Source organism: Zootermopsis nevadensis, unplaced genomic scaffold (assembly GCF_977971745.1).
Source record: "Zootermopsis nevadensis isolate Lab colony 2312 unplaced genomic scaffold, Znev_1.0 Znev_ptg000021l, whole genome shotgun sequence".
Lineage (NCBI taxonomy): Eukaryota > Metazoa > Arthropoda > Insecta > Blattodea > Termopsidae > Zootermopsis > Zootermopsis nevadensis.
Genome location: NW_028259153.1, coordinates 18,612,668 through 18,630,572, shown reverse-complemented (window position 1 = coordinate 18,630,572; position 17,905 = coordinate 18,612,668). Strand labels below are relative to the sequence as shown.

General features: G+C 41.0%; 1 protein-coding gene across 1 annotated transcript in view; it reads right to left on the bottom strand.

Moving 5' to 3' along the window:
- Polr2H (DNA-directed RNA polymerases I, II, and III subunit Rpb8) overlaps positions 1–17,905 on the bottom strand; it is a 154,497-nt gene that overhangs the window by 60,721 nt on the left and 75,871 nt on the right. Inside the window, exon 2 of the mRNA XM_022059491.2 lies at positions 5,992–6,075. Within this exon, the coding sequence (XP_021915183.1) occupies positions 5,992–6,075 (84 nt within the window). The remainder of the gene's footprint in view (positions 1–5,991; positions 6,076–17,905) is intronic.

The window sequence follows — 17,905 nt, the reverse complement described above, 5'->3', positions numbered from 1 at the left end:
CAGATTTCTATTGGTTGCTAAATAACTTTGGAGTCTCGCGAACAATAAAAAACACTTAACTGCATTTCAGCAATCCCAAGTTTCCTGTGTTCAATCATTTTCTTCGCGATTTTGTTAACTGATTTCTATATTTGTGTTTCACCAAACTTCTCAAAACAGGCTAATCGCCTCGTTCAAACTCTGAGCTGACAACGTATTATCATGGACATAAAATTCCTAAAAACCACACTCCCTCACTTGTACCCCTACCTTCTGCTGTAGGGAAATAATTACGTTTTACTTTGGTACCTCTATCTGGATCCCAACCTTTCCAAATCGGTTAATTAAAGGTTAACTATTTATTTCTAAATATATTTGTTTGACGTGATTTTCGCCTCAGCCTTAACAAGGAGCGTGAACCACAAACAATCAAGCTACAATTAACAAGTAAATTCCTCCACAGTGTTTTTGACAACTTGTCATTTAATCCCCTTCTTCACGTGCTTTGTTCAGTATGGAAGACCTTTTACTCAGACACCATGGCTCTAAGATGCATCCAGACTACGAAGTGACTGAAGAAAAGTTTCTAAACCGATACGGACTGAGAATGATAGATGTTCCAGCCTTCGAGCCTAGAAGCCCTCATCAACTTCGGATATGAAGTGTCGGTCGGGCCAAATACAGTCTAAAAGTAGCTGATAACAGAAAAATCCATGTCCTGTAAGTTTAATGAACGATACGTAGAACAGCTAACAAGTATGTAGACATAGTAATGCACGCGGTTCAGACACAGTCGTCACATTTCAGAACTAAAAAGAAGTTATTTGGTCTCCTTTTACAGGGTAAATGACAAATCTACTCTAGTCCAGTGGTATTCAAACTTTTTTTGTTCGCGTACCCCCAGATATAATTTCTCTTCAACTTTGTACCCCCAAAGCTGTTGATGTATAATTCAAGTAATAAATAGTATATAATCTACATCAAAAATAAATTAAACAAATTACATTACTGATTATTCAATGTTTATCATAAAACAATATATTTTCTTTAAATTTCACGTACCCCCTAAGATGTCTTAGCGTACCCCCGGGGGTACGCGTACCCCAGGTTGAATACCACTGCTCTAGAACTCAGTACACAAATTTTTTGTGATTTTATGTATATATGCCTAATACTGATGAGCATTTACTAAACATACGAATTCATTATTGAAAAGCTAATTACAATACAACTAACAGATTGCAGAGTCACGCATTATTAATCAATTTATCGTGTGAAATAAGCAGTAATTACAAGGCGGTCTGAGCAAGCACCACGATACTGAAACATAACCATCTGTTCATGAAAATGGTAACTACATGTGCAAGGGACCTCAGAACAATTGTAATGATTCCATCCACACACACACCCTGTACAACAAAATACGCAACATCTGAACATCGCCGCAGGCCAGACAACGTTTTCGCGATCTCTGGGCTTGTATTTCTGTTACGGATGTCCACACGTTAAAAGCCTAGATCGGAAACGTGAACCAGATATTACATTTGCAGACGGCACAACGAGAAAGAACCTTTGGCCACAGAACTGAAATACCAAGAAACAACGCTGACCTTGACATTGGCAATGACAGCACATGTACACGCCGCGAAACGTCAGCCAGCTCGCTCGATCTTAGAACCAGCCTCTTATCGCTTTCAATGGTGTTACCATGTTTGCTGTCAGAGCAAGCAAGGACTGCGTGTCTCTAAATGGCTCCTGTAATATCATAAGACTGGCAAAGATTCAAGAATACGACGACGACGACGACGACGACTTGCAAGTTCATGGCGGGGAGCACAGCAGATGAGAATCTGTACTGGGCAGAAGGCAAATACGGTTAAATTCCTTTCTAATACCACAAAAAGGAATATTTGCTTTTGGGTATTTCAACTACGTTGTTTGAATTGCAGTAGGTCGAATGAGAAAAAAAAAACGCTTAACCAAACGGGATACAGTACAAACAGGCTGGAAAATTAATCATGTCAACCGTGTTGGTCTGGCTAACACCTCGAAAAACGAAAATTAGAAAGGTCTTCTGCCTTGGTTCAGTGGTACTCCATACAGTGGAACAGCAGAACCGATCAGATAAATGCACCATTAACCAGCTTCATCCAGTCAGGCGTTGTTGGTCGAACTTTCGCTCACGGCAAGCGTTCTGCCATGTTCCAGTTCAATACAGGACCATTGAACCAGGAAAGTAAGAAGCAAATACTCTATTCTTCGCTGTTCACAGTGTAAGACAGGCCAACACGGCAAACAAGCTTCCACGAACGCTCCGCCCCTGGTTTATACTGCCCTTCGCAACCTCCCATTCTATCTGCATGACGTTCCAACATATCCCTTCCTGAACATGTGTCAAAATTATCTCACTACTTTTCTGTAAGTTCCTCTCGTCGAGATCTGCTCATGCCTCGCTAACATTGACCAACATTTCATACAATTTAAAATAAGAACGCCTGACTTTGAAATGTCAACGTGTCCGAAAATAATTACACTTATCTTCAGACAAGAGCCACGGTGATCTAGCGGTTAGAACGCTGGCCTTGTAATACTGGGGTCTCGGGTTCGATTCCCGGCGGTGCCCGAATGTATAACTTGTGTTGGGCAAGGCCGTGGTCTAGGCAACACGGAGTTTTCCTCCGTGGCATCCCAACAATTACTCCATTCACACTCACACAGAAGAAGGCAATGGCAAACCACTTCTGGATCATCTGCCAAGAACGTATATGAACAGGTCCCAGTCCGAGAAAAGGATGGAAGGATCCTGTTCATATGGACCTGTTGTCAGACAGAACACTAAATAATAATAAGATGAGGTGGTCTAGCGGTTAGAACGCTGGCCTTGTAATCCTGGGGTCTCGGGTTCGACTCCCGGCGGTGCCTGAATTTATAACTTGTGTTGGGCAAGGCCGTGGTCTATGCAACACGGAGTTTTCCTCCGGGGGCTTCCCCGGTTTCTCCATACAGTGGCAAACCACTTCTGGATCATCTGCCAAGAACGTATATGAACAGGTCCCAGTCCGAGAAAAGGATGTAAGGATCCTGTTCATATGGACCTGTCGTCAGACAGAACACTAAATAATAATAATAATAATCTTCAGACACTGGCCCAGCGGTGGCAGTCTACGTCTTCGTCAAACGGAAATTCACAACTCGAATGTAATAAATTTGTTATTATTAAGTCGGCTAACCTGAATCACTGTGTGTCAGCCAGGCCTATCTAAATCTTAAAGACGTGTAAATTATTTCTGTGAACGCATTGACGTCATACGCTGTTAACAAATATCTGAACCACATATACTCGCGTTTAGCGTTTCTTGTTCTGGAGTCACGCTGCTGTGGCAGGCAGCAGCCGAGCCACTTGGCTGCAGTAGTACCAACCTTGGCATTGACCTTGACAGTGAAAAGCGCTTCTCCTGTGTTGCGTCATAACACGTTTGACAATCGATATCACGGAACTGCTACTGGCGACTTGATACAGCGTCGCGTGGCAGTCAAGTGATACTGTGGGCAACCCACTGAAGCAATGGGCTTCCTCCCGTAGCATCCTGCTTTAAAATATTTTACAGATGGGACATATAGTTACCACTGGGCTTCAGAGGGTTAAAGTAAGATTGGTTAATGCTCCGATCTGGCTATCAGTGCGTCGCCAGACCATCAAAACTGGAGGACCACGAAAGAAACGTTTTAATATATAAAAAACAATATAATAATAATAAATACTTTAGCATTGCGAGAATGCAGCATCTCAACACTTGCCCGAAAGGCAAAAAATTCAAACACGTCTTCATAAGCTCGTACACTTGATCGCAAATGTTAACATACGGTAACATGATAAGACAAAATTTTGCAGTGCAGTCCCATAATCCATTTTGGTGAAAATCGCCAACCCAATTCGAAATTAAAAAACAAAGTTTCGAGACTGCACGAGATAACGAGCTATCGCTAAAAATAAGCTTTATCGATCACATTCCATTCCGACGACCTTCTTATGTTCTGCCTGCAGCGGCGCTGATTGGCCAAACAATTAACTGGCCTGGACTAGCACTCTACGGATTAAGTGTAACTAAATACCTTTTAAAAAATAACACATGGCTAAGCAACATCTGTCTCAACGAAAATACTCGTTAAATATCAGTCGTACGAGAATAATTACCATGCACCGTCAAAATCTCATCGGGGTGATATAACCGAAACGACACCTTACAAGTATAATGGACTACCCTAAATAACAAGACATGTTACTTCAGTGACTTAAGGCCCACCTCTTGTAATGAAGGTCACGTTCGAGAATCGACTTTCGAGGACAGAGAGACAATCAAGTGGCTGAGAACAGGCCCAGTGGCGGGCTCTTGTCAACTATGCAATGAACCTCCGGGTTACATAATAGGCAGAGATTTTATTGAACAGCTGGGCTCAAAAAGGACTCTGCTCCATGGAGTTTAGAGTTTAAAGAGCTTTAAGGCAAAACACGTGGCACGCTGGCCTTGTAATCCTGGGGTCTCGGGTTCGATTCCCGGCGGTGCCCGAATTTATAACTTGTGTTGGGCAAGGCCGTGGTCTAGGCAACACGGAGTTTTCCTCCGTGGCATCCCAACAATTACTCCATTCACACACAGAAGAAGGCAATGGCAAACCACTTCTGGATCATCTGCCAAGAACGTATATGAACAGGTCCCAGTCCGAGAAAAGGATGGAAGGATCCTGTTCATATGGACCTGTCGTCAGACAGAACACACACACACACAAAAGAGAGAAAGAGAAAGAGAGAGAGAGAGAGAGAGGCAACAGACAAGAAACGTCTACAATACGTACGAAGGTTTGAAATTTACTTCATATCTTCATATTATCAGGTATTCTACGTCATTAGAAAAGTGTGGCACATTAAATCGCGTAAGTCAAAGAGAGACAAAGGAAAATAATAAATGAGGACATACAAGGACAAAAGAAAGAGGTACAGAGAGAAAGGGAAACAGAGAATGAAAAAGAGGACTTATAGAAAAAATAACAAAAACAAGAAATGAGATTTGAGGTCCTCACTATGGTAAAAACGCCGATGTTGGTCTTCTGGGTTACAAGGCCGTGTGGACTTATCGTAATTAACAACTGTAACAAATTACATACAAACTAATTTTACTTCTGCAGCACAACACAGAGTAACTAAATCAAAGATCAAACGTGCACAGAACAAGCTGCAATAGAGCTCGTCAGATATCACGTGGAGCTGTTCCAAGCAATCAATCAATCAATGTACGATATAACAATCTTCTGACCAATGGCTGAGGAGTATATGACGTTGGGTTGACCAACAAATGCATGGAAGTCGAATCTTTGTGATACGTTGCACATTTCTGTACCAGACTACACGTCCCTTCAACCCATACGACAGCCATATTCTTACTCACCGCCATGAGATCCTCAAATCCTAGATATGTTAAGCTGTGTCAGTTGTAGTATTCTGGGTTCTGACGCCATGCAGAATTGCCAGTGGCTACTACTAGTCGTCTTCGGAATGCTGGAAACCACTTACTAGACTGCATGGCGCTTCAACCTAGAATACTGCAACCGATGTACTGTCCTCTTTGCACCCTTAGGAGAATGGCCGGCTAGCGCCTTGAAATAAGCCACACGCACTACCTTACAGAACCCTACCAACCAACCAAACTACAGACATTTCGTCATTGAACGCAATATAACCTAAGCGGTCAAGTGAAAACATCGTTATCATTTTCCATGCTATGAACGATATATGTCGCTTGAAATTAATTATTCCTTTCTACAGGTAGGAAACTGTAAGTAAAACCACGTGTCATTCCACCTCTTTGTTGACATTTTTAAGTTAACCATTTTCTTTATCCCGCAAACTTAATTTAATATGATAATCTAAACACAAGAAAGAACACTATATATTGGTGTTGGAAGCATCGGTAAGTAAATTGTAAAAAAAAATTACAACATTTTTAGGGTACTCACCCAGTTCCATGGGGTACAGCCAGGTGTTTACGTCGAGAATGAGGTCCATCTTGAAGGATTCGCTCTCGCAATGAAGTCGGCTGACTGGAACAGAGAAAAATGCCATCAGCATATGCACGTATTAAGACATATTACGGGCAACAGATGCCAACATCCGGTATGCAAGAAGTACCATGTGTTCAAAGCACGGTAGGTAACTGGAGCGGAAATCTACACCTTGTGCACAAGTGCCTAGGAAAAGGCTGGACGGAGTTATACCTCCATTTCCCCCCATATGTCATAATGATCTGGTGAAGCACGATTACATCTTCTGCCCTGCGTCAAAATTGTAGAATCACGTTAACTCAGATTGGAGGAGAAAACAAGACATCCTCTCGGAAAGCGAACAACTGCAAGACTAAGAGGCAGATGGAAGTGATTTATCACGATGGATCTTAGGTAAACAGATATGAGGATGGGCAATGCCTCAGGACCGTGTTGAATAGCAGCTTTCATAGTGCAGCCCGAAGGACAAGAACGCAAAATACCAGACACTCAGTTTCGTTTCATTAGAGACGTTTATTCACAGAATCAGTGGAAAAACATTTTCGGAATAACTGCGATAATGAATACGTCCCATAGCTTCCAATCACAAGCGCTACCAGCAATCCAACGAAAGGAGAGAGACAACTGCTGATTTTTATAAACACAGCCACAAAGACCTGGTGGAAATAAGAAAAGAAACAGCACTCGCTTTGCTTCTCAATATTGGGCACACCAAAACCGCGATGCACCAAGGTCGCATTCAATTTCTACTCTCCCCACATTGTGAGCTTTCCGCACGAGTAGATCACACAAACCGAGTCAGAATTTCTCCGCTGCGGGTTTGATACGGTCAGCAACGTATAAACCAACCCGACATTATCAATCTACGGTCTACGGGACCTCCGAGGTCCGCGGATCGGTCCTTTCTTTGGTCCGCTAATAAAAATAGGTTCGTGTCAAAACAGGTTATATCTGAATTCTCAAACACTTTTATTTGAAAAAAACACTGCACCCTTGATTTATATTATAACTCAGCGGGGTCAGAATCCAGATTCGGAACTTTCCTAACGTATCTGCACACCCGACCACAATGGAAGCAAACGGTGGGTGAACGGACGGAGAGGAACACCCACGAAGACTGGACGAAACAGTCGTCGGCGCTGGGCAAAGAAACTTATAGCTGTTTCTGAAAAAGGAGGCAGTGTGTTCCTCCGAAACGTTTGCATCTACCTACAAGTCAACACGGCGTTACACAACTCAAAATACCAACACGAACTTTGAACGGAAGAAGTCGCTTGGGAGATCTGGACCTAGATGGTAGGATACTATCAGACGGTTCTTAAAGAAATAATACGTGAGGGCGTGTGTGGACTAGATTCATCTACCTCAGGGCAAATACAGTGACAGGCTCTTGTAAAAAACAATGGCTGAGGAGAGGTTTGGCGAGTTTTCATAGCAGCGAAAAATTAATTACTTACAGGCTACGGAAACAGGAGCAATTGTTTGGATAAATTATTGCAAAAAAATATATTTTACTTTGGTCGACTGTAGAACATGGAGTTAATTACGTCTCCTGCACTGTTCGTCTTGTTAACTACGGGGATAAAATGGAAAAGCCGAATTCCCCTGGCAGTTACTCAAATGCAACTCGTCTTCCTTCGGCTTGCAAGTTACAATTCTAGTAGTTTATTTTACTGGGTGGGCCATTATTTCTGGCAGAACGAGTTCGCTCGAGAAGGGTACTCGACCTACGCGAAGCCAAGAACCCCACGGCCTTGATCTTGTGGACCCCTATTCCCTCATTTTTTAAAACACAAACATATGTTTCATCTTTAAACGATCAGCTGGATAACCGACACCTGTAAACTTCGAATTACTTAACAAGGCAAAATCTCGCTGTACACTATGTTTCAGTCGTTTTATATAGCTTTTCGGTAGCGCAAATTTCTAGCATTTAATACAGTTTTGCAAACAGAACATCGCGTTCACATCTGGCATGTTCCCACAAAAAAGTTCATAACAAGTGGTAACAGCCGATAACAGCTGTTTGGATATAGTTTTAGTGTCATTAGTTTTCAAATTTTATGACGCTAAAAAAATTGGACTTTTTTTTAAAGTTCATTTTTAGACTTCAGTTTGATTTGCTTAATTTGGTGACAGTACCGAACAATTAATGCGACTGGAATCAAAATATTAGTATCTTTTATGAGAGAATGGAAACGTTTATACTGTTTACACCACTCATTAAATACTCCATTGCGTATACAATAAAATATATATTGAAGTATAATGTATTAAAGTCGTAAAATATTTGTTAGCTACACCTTAATTCTATTGTCATCATTAACAAGTAAATACATCCATTAAAATCTGAACCATCGGGAGAATACAAATGATGTTACGTTTTACTTTCAAATATTGACGTCAAAGAAAAATAGGATAATGCATTGGGCACGTGATCGGTGGAGATGGCAGAATGCCAATATGTCAACTCAAGGTCTTCGTTGTATTTTGGGCTGCAGATCCGGAAGATTTCTATGCGTGTAGATACAAATGCTTTGTTCCGTTAGGCGAATTGAACACGTGTAGACGAACTTCATACGTTATTTGGTGTGATGAATATCGAGGTTTATGGTAAGGGTAAAGATGCCTCTGTGAACCAGACAACGAAGGTTCAACCTTCTTGTTGCAAGCCTCAGTCAGGATAACTGATCTTCGTGTCAAGATTATAACCCGGAACCTCCGGAATATGAAGCACTAGGGTTTCCCATTCTGCTGCTACGAAAGTTGAAAATACGCCTAAATTAACATAAGGATTTTGTATATGCGCATTACATACGTAAACATAATTATCGTCTCATTTGCATAGAGTAAGAAACAGGTAACGTTTCACAAGCATTTACGGGCTGTCATGCAGGAGAATAGCGGACATGGAGATTTAGCAACGGACGTTCAAGATTTCGGTAAAAGACTGCAGCGTCCCTTCAACCCAAGAAAAGAGACTTTGTACTTATGAAACCTAAAGAATACAGAAAAGAATCCTCGAATACCGACAGTCTGACCTGAGCCATCCCGCTTAAGTCTCTTTTACGCTAAAACACAATACAAACGTGACTCAATCAATGCACATGTGCCTCGAATGAGAGGCATCATGAGAAGAAAAACGTAACAGTGGCACAGAGAGAGAGAGAGAGAGAGAGAGAGAGAGAGAGGAACAACACAGGGACACCTGGGACTTCACTGGATGGGCCTTTGATTCAACACCAAGCGACTGCATCAGTGCACGGCAAAGCAGGCGGCAACTAAAATAAGTAGTGTGAAATGACACGGAATTTCAAAGTAATGTGCGACAGCTCTCAGGAACATGGCATGAGGCGGCAAATACGAGTAGTTCGTGCCTCCAACAGGCCACAAACGGCTACGTCTGATCCATGACAATTAGAACAAAACTTCCATCACACGTTACGAAACTTTCTCCTGAATAATGTAAAAGGAACCGACGTTTAAGAGGCGTCTGTTGTACAAAGGGATGGCGACCCATATCAATTTATATAATAATAATAATCATTAATGCTTGATATGAAATATCAAATTCGAATCTGGTAAAAAAAAAATGTGGGACACATGCAAAGATACTAAAAGTTCTACTATTTTACGGTGGCCTCTAACACAAACGAACGAAGTGATGATAAAGAATAATGGGGAAATAAAAACAGCGAACTTCAATGTCTTTAGTGAAAGTTAACGTAAGCCTACTGGCATAGTTAACCGATAAACCATGAGGGTTAACAGCATGAAATCCAGAAGGATCTTTGAAGTTGCGCAGCTGAATTTCTTCAGTTGCGAACAATTTTATCTTATAGTTATTAACAGAGTAGGCGAAACTTTTAATGCTCGCTAGTGCAACCACAACTTCATTTCCGATATTCTACCTCCTGCAATTACCTGCAAACTCAGCTGCCATCCTCTTGAGAGGCAAATTTGTGAGAGTAACAGAACAAATCAGGTTTCCTGAGCAGCCAACACATTAAAATAACTTTACTACTCTAGAAAAGGACGCATCAAACCATAAATATTAACTAAAAAACGAACAAATACAAAAAATCATGTGAATACATAAACTGACGCCGTGTTTGTAATTTCCAGGGCCAATTCCTTTAGTAACTTACAATTCTCCGATAATAAACTTCATTATAACAATTCCGAGTCTGAAATACTGAAAGCGTGGTTAAATATACAATAAATAAATAATTAAATAAATAAAATGTAACAACTCTGTTCGAATCTTGTTTTAATCATTTATAACTGACAACAGACTTGTTTTAATATGGAAAGTATGCTCATAGAATAATAATTCAATTAATAGCAGTCGGCTGACTCAACAGCAGTTCAGTTACAGTAACAGCGTAATATAAAAAACCTAAAAAATAAACTAGCAGGTAACAACAAAATTATACAATTATACTGCAATACAAATTAAATGAAACAAAAAACCCACTCGTATGTAAATTTATTTATATATATTTTTATTTAATGACGCCTTCAGTAGTTGAGATTATTTAGTGTCGGATGAAATGACGGCGAGTAATGAATTAGAACGGATGTGGAAGGAAGCGGTCTGAGTCTGATTTGACGTTAAAGAAGATAAATTGTTTGAACTTAACATATAATTTCGTAATTCAAATTGTTCCTTAACATACCAATGTTTGAAACTAATCCTCATACAGACAAAAAAGACAAGTTTAGTGTCAGGAACCAACAATAATTAGGGGATAAGATAGGGAAATACGAACAGGAACACAATCGTCAGCTTATAGAAGGAGAAAGCAGAATTTTTAAACGAGCGTAAACATTAAATAGAAAATCTCATCTATGTGACGCCATTTTTGCACATAAAGTATGAATATTTAAGTAGCCTAAAACATTAGCATAGCTGTGTCAGACATAATGAAAAATGCGATTATGACAAAGGACTATAAACTTCGGCGTCAGTGGAGGTAAATGAAATTCCACACAACGAAGAAACATCCAAGCTCAGATCTCACAAAAGTAAAATAAACCATCAAGTGAATGTCTAATTAAGAAAACAAGTGTGTTACAATGCCACCCACGGCCACCAGATTAAAAGCTTAAGAAAATGCATAATAAACATGATGGCGGTGAAGAAAGTTAGGAATTAATATACTCCCAGATACTTCATGCAGCCAGAGTGCTTGTACAGAATTCGCAAAAATTTCAGCGAACACCGAACATGATCGTCTGCAGGCGCGTTCGAAACTTAAAGTTTCAGAACTGCGACTATTACCAACGTCCGCGTGTAACACCTTCAGAACCGCTGAAAATATTATGTTATTGCTAAGGATAAAAACAAAAATGTACGAGGCGCGTCCACAAAGTAAGTTTCCCACTCGTCCCATAGCTAGCAAACCTTATATTGCGCGAAGCGACTGTGCGTACGTGATAGAGCAATGACGTAGCATGGCGCATGCACTAACGGCACTTCCCGCGTTCTCACAGTAGCATCGTTGCAGCTGTTGAAGATGGAGGTTCTTATTCCAGCTCCCGCCGACTGTGAAGTGCGGTCAGTGATAACGCTAGGCCGCACACGGCTCGACGGACAGCAAGTCTCCTGCAGGAGTTCAGCTGGGAGGTGTTTAATCATTCACCCTCGCTCCCAGTGATTTCCATCTTTTCCTACACCTCAAGAAATTCCTGTCCGGTCAGCGTCAGCGTTTTGAGAATGACAGAGGCGCGGAGATGGTTGTCACACAGTGGTTCCAATCCCAGGCGGCAGACTTCTACGACACAGGTATTCAAAAGTTGGTCCCACGGTATGACAAATGTCTCAATTCCGGTGGCGAATATGTAGAAAAATAGCTGGACACTTTCTGTATCTGTTGCAATAAATATTTCCATGAAATTGTGTTTTGTTTCTGTAAACGGCCCCAGGGAAACTTACTTTGTGGACGAGCCTCGTACCTAATGAAAAATCTATGTTCCACGATGGTAAATGTAGGAAGTCTAGTGTCCCAGTCGCGGAATAACAATGAACTTGGCCATCTTACTAAATAAGCTTTACATTACATTTAACATTAACAAAAATAATCAGTGTTAGCTGAATCTTTTTGTATTTAATGACGATTTACCTAATAAATAAGTTACGTAACACTGAATGGCAGAATGACTATAATCGATGAATTGGAAAAAAAAATGTTAAAGGTGAAGATGACTGCTGCCTCCACCATCAGGACGACTTCATATTCGCCATCGTAAGAACCTGAAATCTTGCCAAAGAATAAAATACTAAACTGGATTCGAACAGAGGGACGGGTAAATGGCGATTCAAAATTACGCAAAATTCGAAGAAATGAAAGAGAGAAACTTGAAAAAATAAATCAATGGCATAAAGGTCAGGACATGCTGGAGAAATCTTTGTGTTGCTTCCAATTATAGTCACTCGAAGTTACCTGCCACGAACAACGAAGTTTCACAATAAAATATCGAAAGAAACAGCCGGTGTGCAGCTTTGACTTTAGGCACTGTCAAACTTGTTTGCCTTGAGCTTCACTTCACGCAGAATAAAGGTTCTTTTAAACCGAATACTGGCGATCAGCTACGTAATTTATGTCTAACTTACTGACAACTTACTCAATGACAACGTCGCTTTCCCTGTAAACTTATTAGTTGCTTAAGCTGTAAACCAAATTCAGGCTTTTATGGAACCCGAAAACATAACCCTCTTCAGAAAAGCCCGCCGTTGAACGATATTCTGATTCGGTTCCAGCAAGACCGTCTCATCACATCGCCTTTATCCACGATAAATAAAATACGGTCCTCTAATCTACTCTTACCTCCCCGAAATGGGGTCTTTATGATTTCCCATCACAATTATGTACACGTTTCTGATCTCCATGCGTGCTACATCTCAAGCCTACATAATCCGCTTGATTTAACTACCTCAGCATCTAAGAAGAGACTACCAATAATAAAATTCTTCATTAAGTAATTTTGTCCGCCTTCCAGATTCCTTTGACTTCCTTAGATATCGATGGAATGCCCTGCGATACACCAGAATCGAAGAATCCTACATGGGAGCTGAGATTTTCACGTGGGTGGGAGCTCAGATTTGGTCTTCTGGGTACTGAGGCGGTGGTGGGTGTCTTACAAGCGTTTCTGCACAGAATATAGTCGTCTTGTTGCTATATCACGAGTTCCTTTCACGTATCAAGATTACAGGAAAATCGCATAGAGTTAATGAAATCCCATATACAACAGATTACCAGCTGTTATCAACATATGATAATACAGATAAAAGTGTATTCAACCACATCAGGACTATACAAGGTGAATACCAACCTGTATTCTACTAAGATATATATCAATTACCAGTTATACCTCAAAAAAGCGAAGTCCTTAAAACCATATCTTTGTATATAAGCTGATAGTATCTCAGTTTCTCAACAATTTGCCTGCCTTTTACGGTAACAGAAAGTTGACTGTCATATTCACAGGAGTGTGACCAATACTGAGCCGGATGAATCTGTTAGCTATGTAATACTTCATAATTTGCCTTGTGTTGCTTTCCGATTTACGCATTTCCGTTTAAAATCTTCAAAGCAGCATCCTGGAAGGACCTGTCACATCTTCTTCAGCGTTCTACACCTCCCGCAAACTCACCATCCATGACCTGGTCGCTCTAATAATATTTCGTGACGAACACTAATTACAAAGATCTTCATCAAGCAATTATCTCCATCCTACTGTTGCATATAAAAACATATGAATAACAAAATCTTGAAAACGGAAACCTTAACATTTGTCCCATTTGTGTTCTAGCGCACATAAGTCATGTAAAGCATAAGAAGAGTCAAATAATATAAAATTCGATTACATCAAAATTTGTTCAGCCCTGATCAATATTAGCATTAACCTTGCAACAAAACTTACGCGATTCTGGGGGCTCCAAAATGACCTATGTCAACGGTGAACCGTCATTCCGAGGACGTTACATATTCAGCAGATGACACTGAGAAATCAATCCACCATTCAGAGAAATAACACACATTCAGATATTCTATTCAAATTAGCAGCACCAAATAGTGAGAAGCGATGGATATGGACCAATGACGTCGTGACAGTTCCGCATATGTTGATCAGTGCAGCAAACGGTTTCGTGCCTTAAATGTCCTTTGCTGAAAAACGCTTTATAAGAAGATGTTTGAGGTCTTCACGGAGGTGAAGAAGTGGATCGTGGTCTTATGGGTTGTGATTCCATGTAGGGTAATCTGGCAGTGTACCACGTCACGGCCCAGAAGACCGACATCTGTATTGCCGCTGTCTTTGGCAGGTGCGCGGCTTCACTCGCCGTGAAGACGCTTTCACATTTAATTTACCTTAAAAAATATTTTTTTTTGTCTTCATACACTATATTTTCAATGCGATTTGCAAAGATTATGCTGCAATAAACTGTGTTACTCTTCAACACACTACAATTTTTAACGAGACATACACACACTAAGTAGGATTTGAGGTTTTCAAGGTAGTGAGTCCGAAGATGGCAGTAAACTTGGTTATTCAGAGGTCCTTACTGCCTCTATCATCGGGACCAGACTTCCTCTCGACAGTTCTACAACCCAGAAGACAGCCATCTTCATACTACACTAGCCAGGAAATAATTTTGGTTGTATTTAAATAAATAAGGCAGGCTTAAACGCAATATCTATTGTCTGAAACAAAGCTGTACATCTAAGTTTAGAGAGCTGTAATCAGTCGCACTGGAGATATAAAATTCAAATTAGCGGTGAGGTGAGGACTTTGTGGGGGAGAGTGAGTTTTAAGGGGAGCGCTAGAAGAAAATTATTAAGAACCACCGTTTTGGGGACTGAATATTTGGGTATCGGATACGTGGCGCCTCAAAAATAGTCTTCCGGCTTGCAGAAGGCGCGACCTTAGCATAAAGAATAAACTACAGAAGCCGTATTCTGGACCTGATTCTAATTTTCTTTGTCGTTCAGTACGATTACGTAACAGCAACACGCTCCTGTACCCTTTGTATTCTGAAGTTCTTCGTGGAAAGCAGAGAACTGGAGACACTCCTTTCTGATGAATTATTGAACAAGCTCAGATATATGTGCTGGCGTCTTGCTTTGCTTTTCATAATAAGCTTACCCCGAGACCCGTGGAGTCAACAAACATGGTAGTTTAGCAAACTGCACCTACAGGGCACCAGGAAGTCCATCAAACTGTCCGTTCTACATTTCGTCGGCAATTGTCTCGAGGCAGAGAGAGAACAGGTTTGCTACGTAAAGACCAAACAGTCCTGAATCCAAGGACATCTACTATACCAACTCAATGGTAAAGAATCTCACTTCAACAGTATCCAAATATTCATAAATATGTGTCCTATTTTATGTGCACATAAACGGCATTGGACAATATCACAACCCAGTTTAATTCAGTTCGCATATTCAAAGCCGACGTCACAGTACATTGAGTGTGAGACAATGACTTACTGCATTATAATCTATAAAGGACGTTTCGTTGTTAAAGCATTGCGTCGGAGATTGTGGAGAAAAATGCTAAACCTAAATTGAACACACATCCTTCTGCGCACAGCGCTTACGCCATTCCCCAACGGAAAGATGAATGCCCCGAAAGCATAAACTACTAAGGCAAATCCAAATAAGCAGACATAAAGAAAATAAATCACACAGAATTCTCGTTTAACCCTTTGAAGAACGAGGCTCATCCAAAATATTGTTAGTATGTAATGCGCGCCTCATTCCACAGTTTCCATATGCGTTCTTCTCTCCAGTTTATTCTGAATGATCCCAGCTGAAACAGAACATGTACAATACGCAGGCGTTGGCCTTCAGGTATCATCATACGGGTAGCAACAGATCACAGACGATCAGCCCAGTTCACCAATTTCCACCATTATTACTGCTATAAATACACGATCACACGCTTAAATGATATTTTCTATTCATCTATACCAATGAATTTATCGTAAACTGATTGTGGGGAGAGGTGCATACTTACTACGTCGAAGTGCCTCTTAACCTGCAATTTAAAGGCGAAGTATCCGCAAAATAAAACATCTGCAATCTTCACGAACTTAACTTTCCAACTCTATAAACCACGTGTTCCATATTCCATTTCTTGAGAAACGTAAATCCAAATTCGATGTCAGTTACCTCTGCGGTAGCAAACGCAAGCAATCGAAATGTCGTGGAGACAACATTTTTTTAATGTTTCATGTAGTCGCAAAGCCGAGCCGGAGTAGCTGTCAGTATAGTGACTGGCTACGGACTGGACGACCGGGATTCGATCCCCGATGGGGGCAGAGGATTTTTTTTCCTCTAGCCTCTGCGTCCAGACCGGCTCTGGGGCCCACCCAGCCTCCTATCCAATGGGTACCGGGGTCCTTTCCTGGGGGTAAAGCCGGCCGGGGCGTGATGATGACCACTCACCCCCATCTAGTGCCGAGGTCAAGGAAGAGAGGAGCTATACTCATCTCACCCCAAGCGCCTACATGGCGTATGGTGGGACAGCTTTACTATGCTATGCAAATTTCGTGAACATCCGTCCAGCGGTCCTCCAGTTGAATCATTCGAAAAGACAGACACGCCCAGTCTCGTACGTTAAATAGAATGTATAACATTAAATAAAAATTCAGTTCCTACGGCAAAGAAAACAACGTGTCTCCATTACAAGGGTCAACTGGTTAATGCTGTTTAGGGAAATAATCGCTGTTCATTCTGAAAATGATACGAAACTCTGTGGACAAAATACAGAGTTTTCAAACGTTGAAGCAGGCAGCGCTAAACAAAACAGATCCCTAAAGAACTCTGCCTTGGAGCCAACTTTTACCGAGCACAGAAAATGTCACAGGAGCACAACCCGCACAACATTTAAACCGATATTGTGCAACTTAGAAGGGAGTGAGGCAGGCCACAAACTGACGCTCGCACTGATGCGCACGGTCTTGTACTCCACCACCACTTCCCAATCCAGTTCAAGAGCGAAAAGTATGCCCACGTCCATCCATATGTTTCCGCAAAGCAATAGGTATTACAAATGTCTGAGGACAAATTACATTGCGAAAATCTAAATAATTTATGCACGTAACCACATATCAGGATGACCAAACCAAAGGACACGAAGGGTGGGACTAGTAGAACACAAGAAACAATGAGAAATTCATTGGAAATTTTAGTCCAAAAACCTGAAATAGAGATATGGATGGGAGAATAATACTGAAATGGATTTTAAATGTACGGAATGTGAGGACGTGGGAAAGATCTATCTGGCTATTGTGAACATGGCCATAAACCTGGTAGGCTGTACTTCTTACGTTATTAGTAACTATTAACCTCTTACGTGAAACTGTTACCAGCTACGAAGTCAATTAAGGTTCAAATACAACCGATCCACTCTGACCTCTTCGCAAGTGACCGTAATGATTACAGCAAAAAGTCTCGAACACAACCTGCCACCAGACGACGTTGAAATGCCTTATTCCGCAGGTAACAGCATTTATCACACTTCAATTTGAACGGCTATTCCCGAGTATTATCGATTTATTGCTGGGCTGGGCGTTTTGCAGGAGATTCGTCGAAAGTAGCACCAAATTTGTAAGTTTCCCTGACCGGAGCACAAACCTGTCATAACTATACAAGTATGAACACCTGGCTAACAAATTATTTTAAAAATGCAAATATTTGATAGCTTACCTATATTTTACGTGTCTACTCATATGAAACCTATGACTAAAATGCTTTCTTTTCTAACTACGTCTGTACCGGGCCGGGATCCATGGACTGATGCTTAGTTAAGCAACAGGCACAATATTACATTACGTACGCAGTTGGTGTTTTTTTGTTGTAAA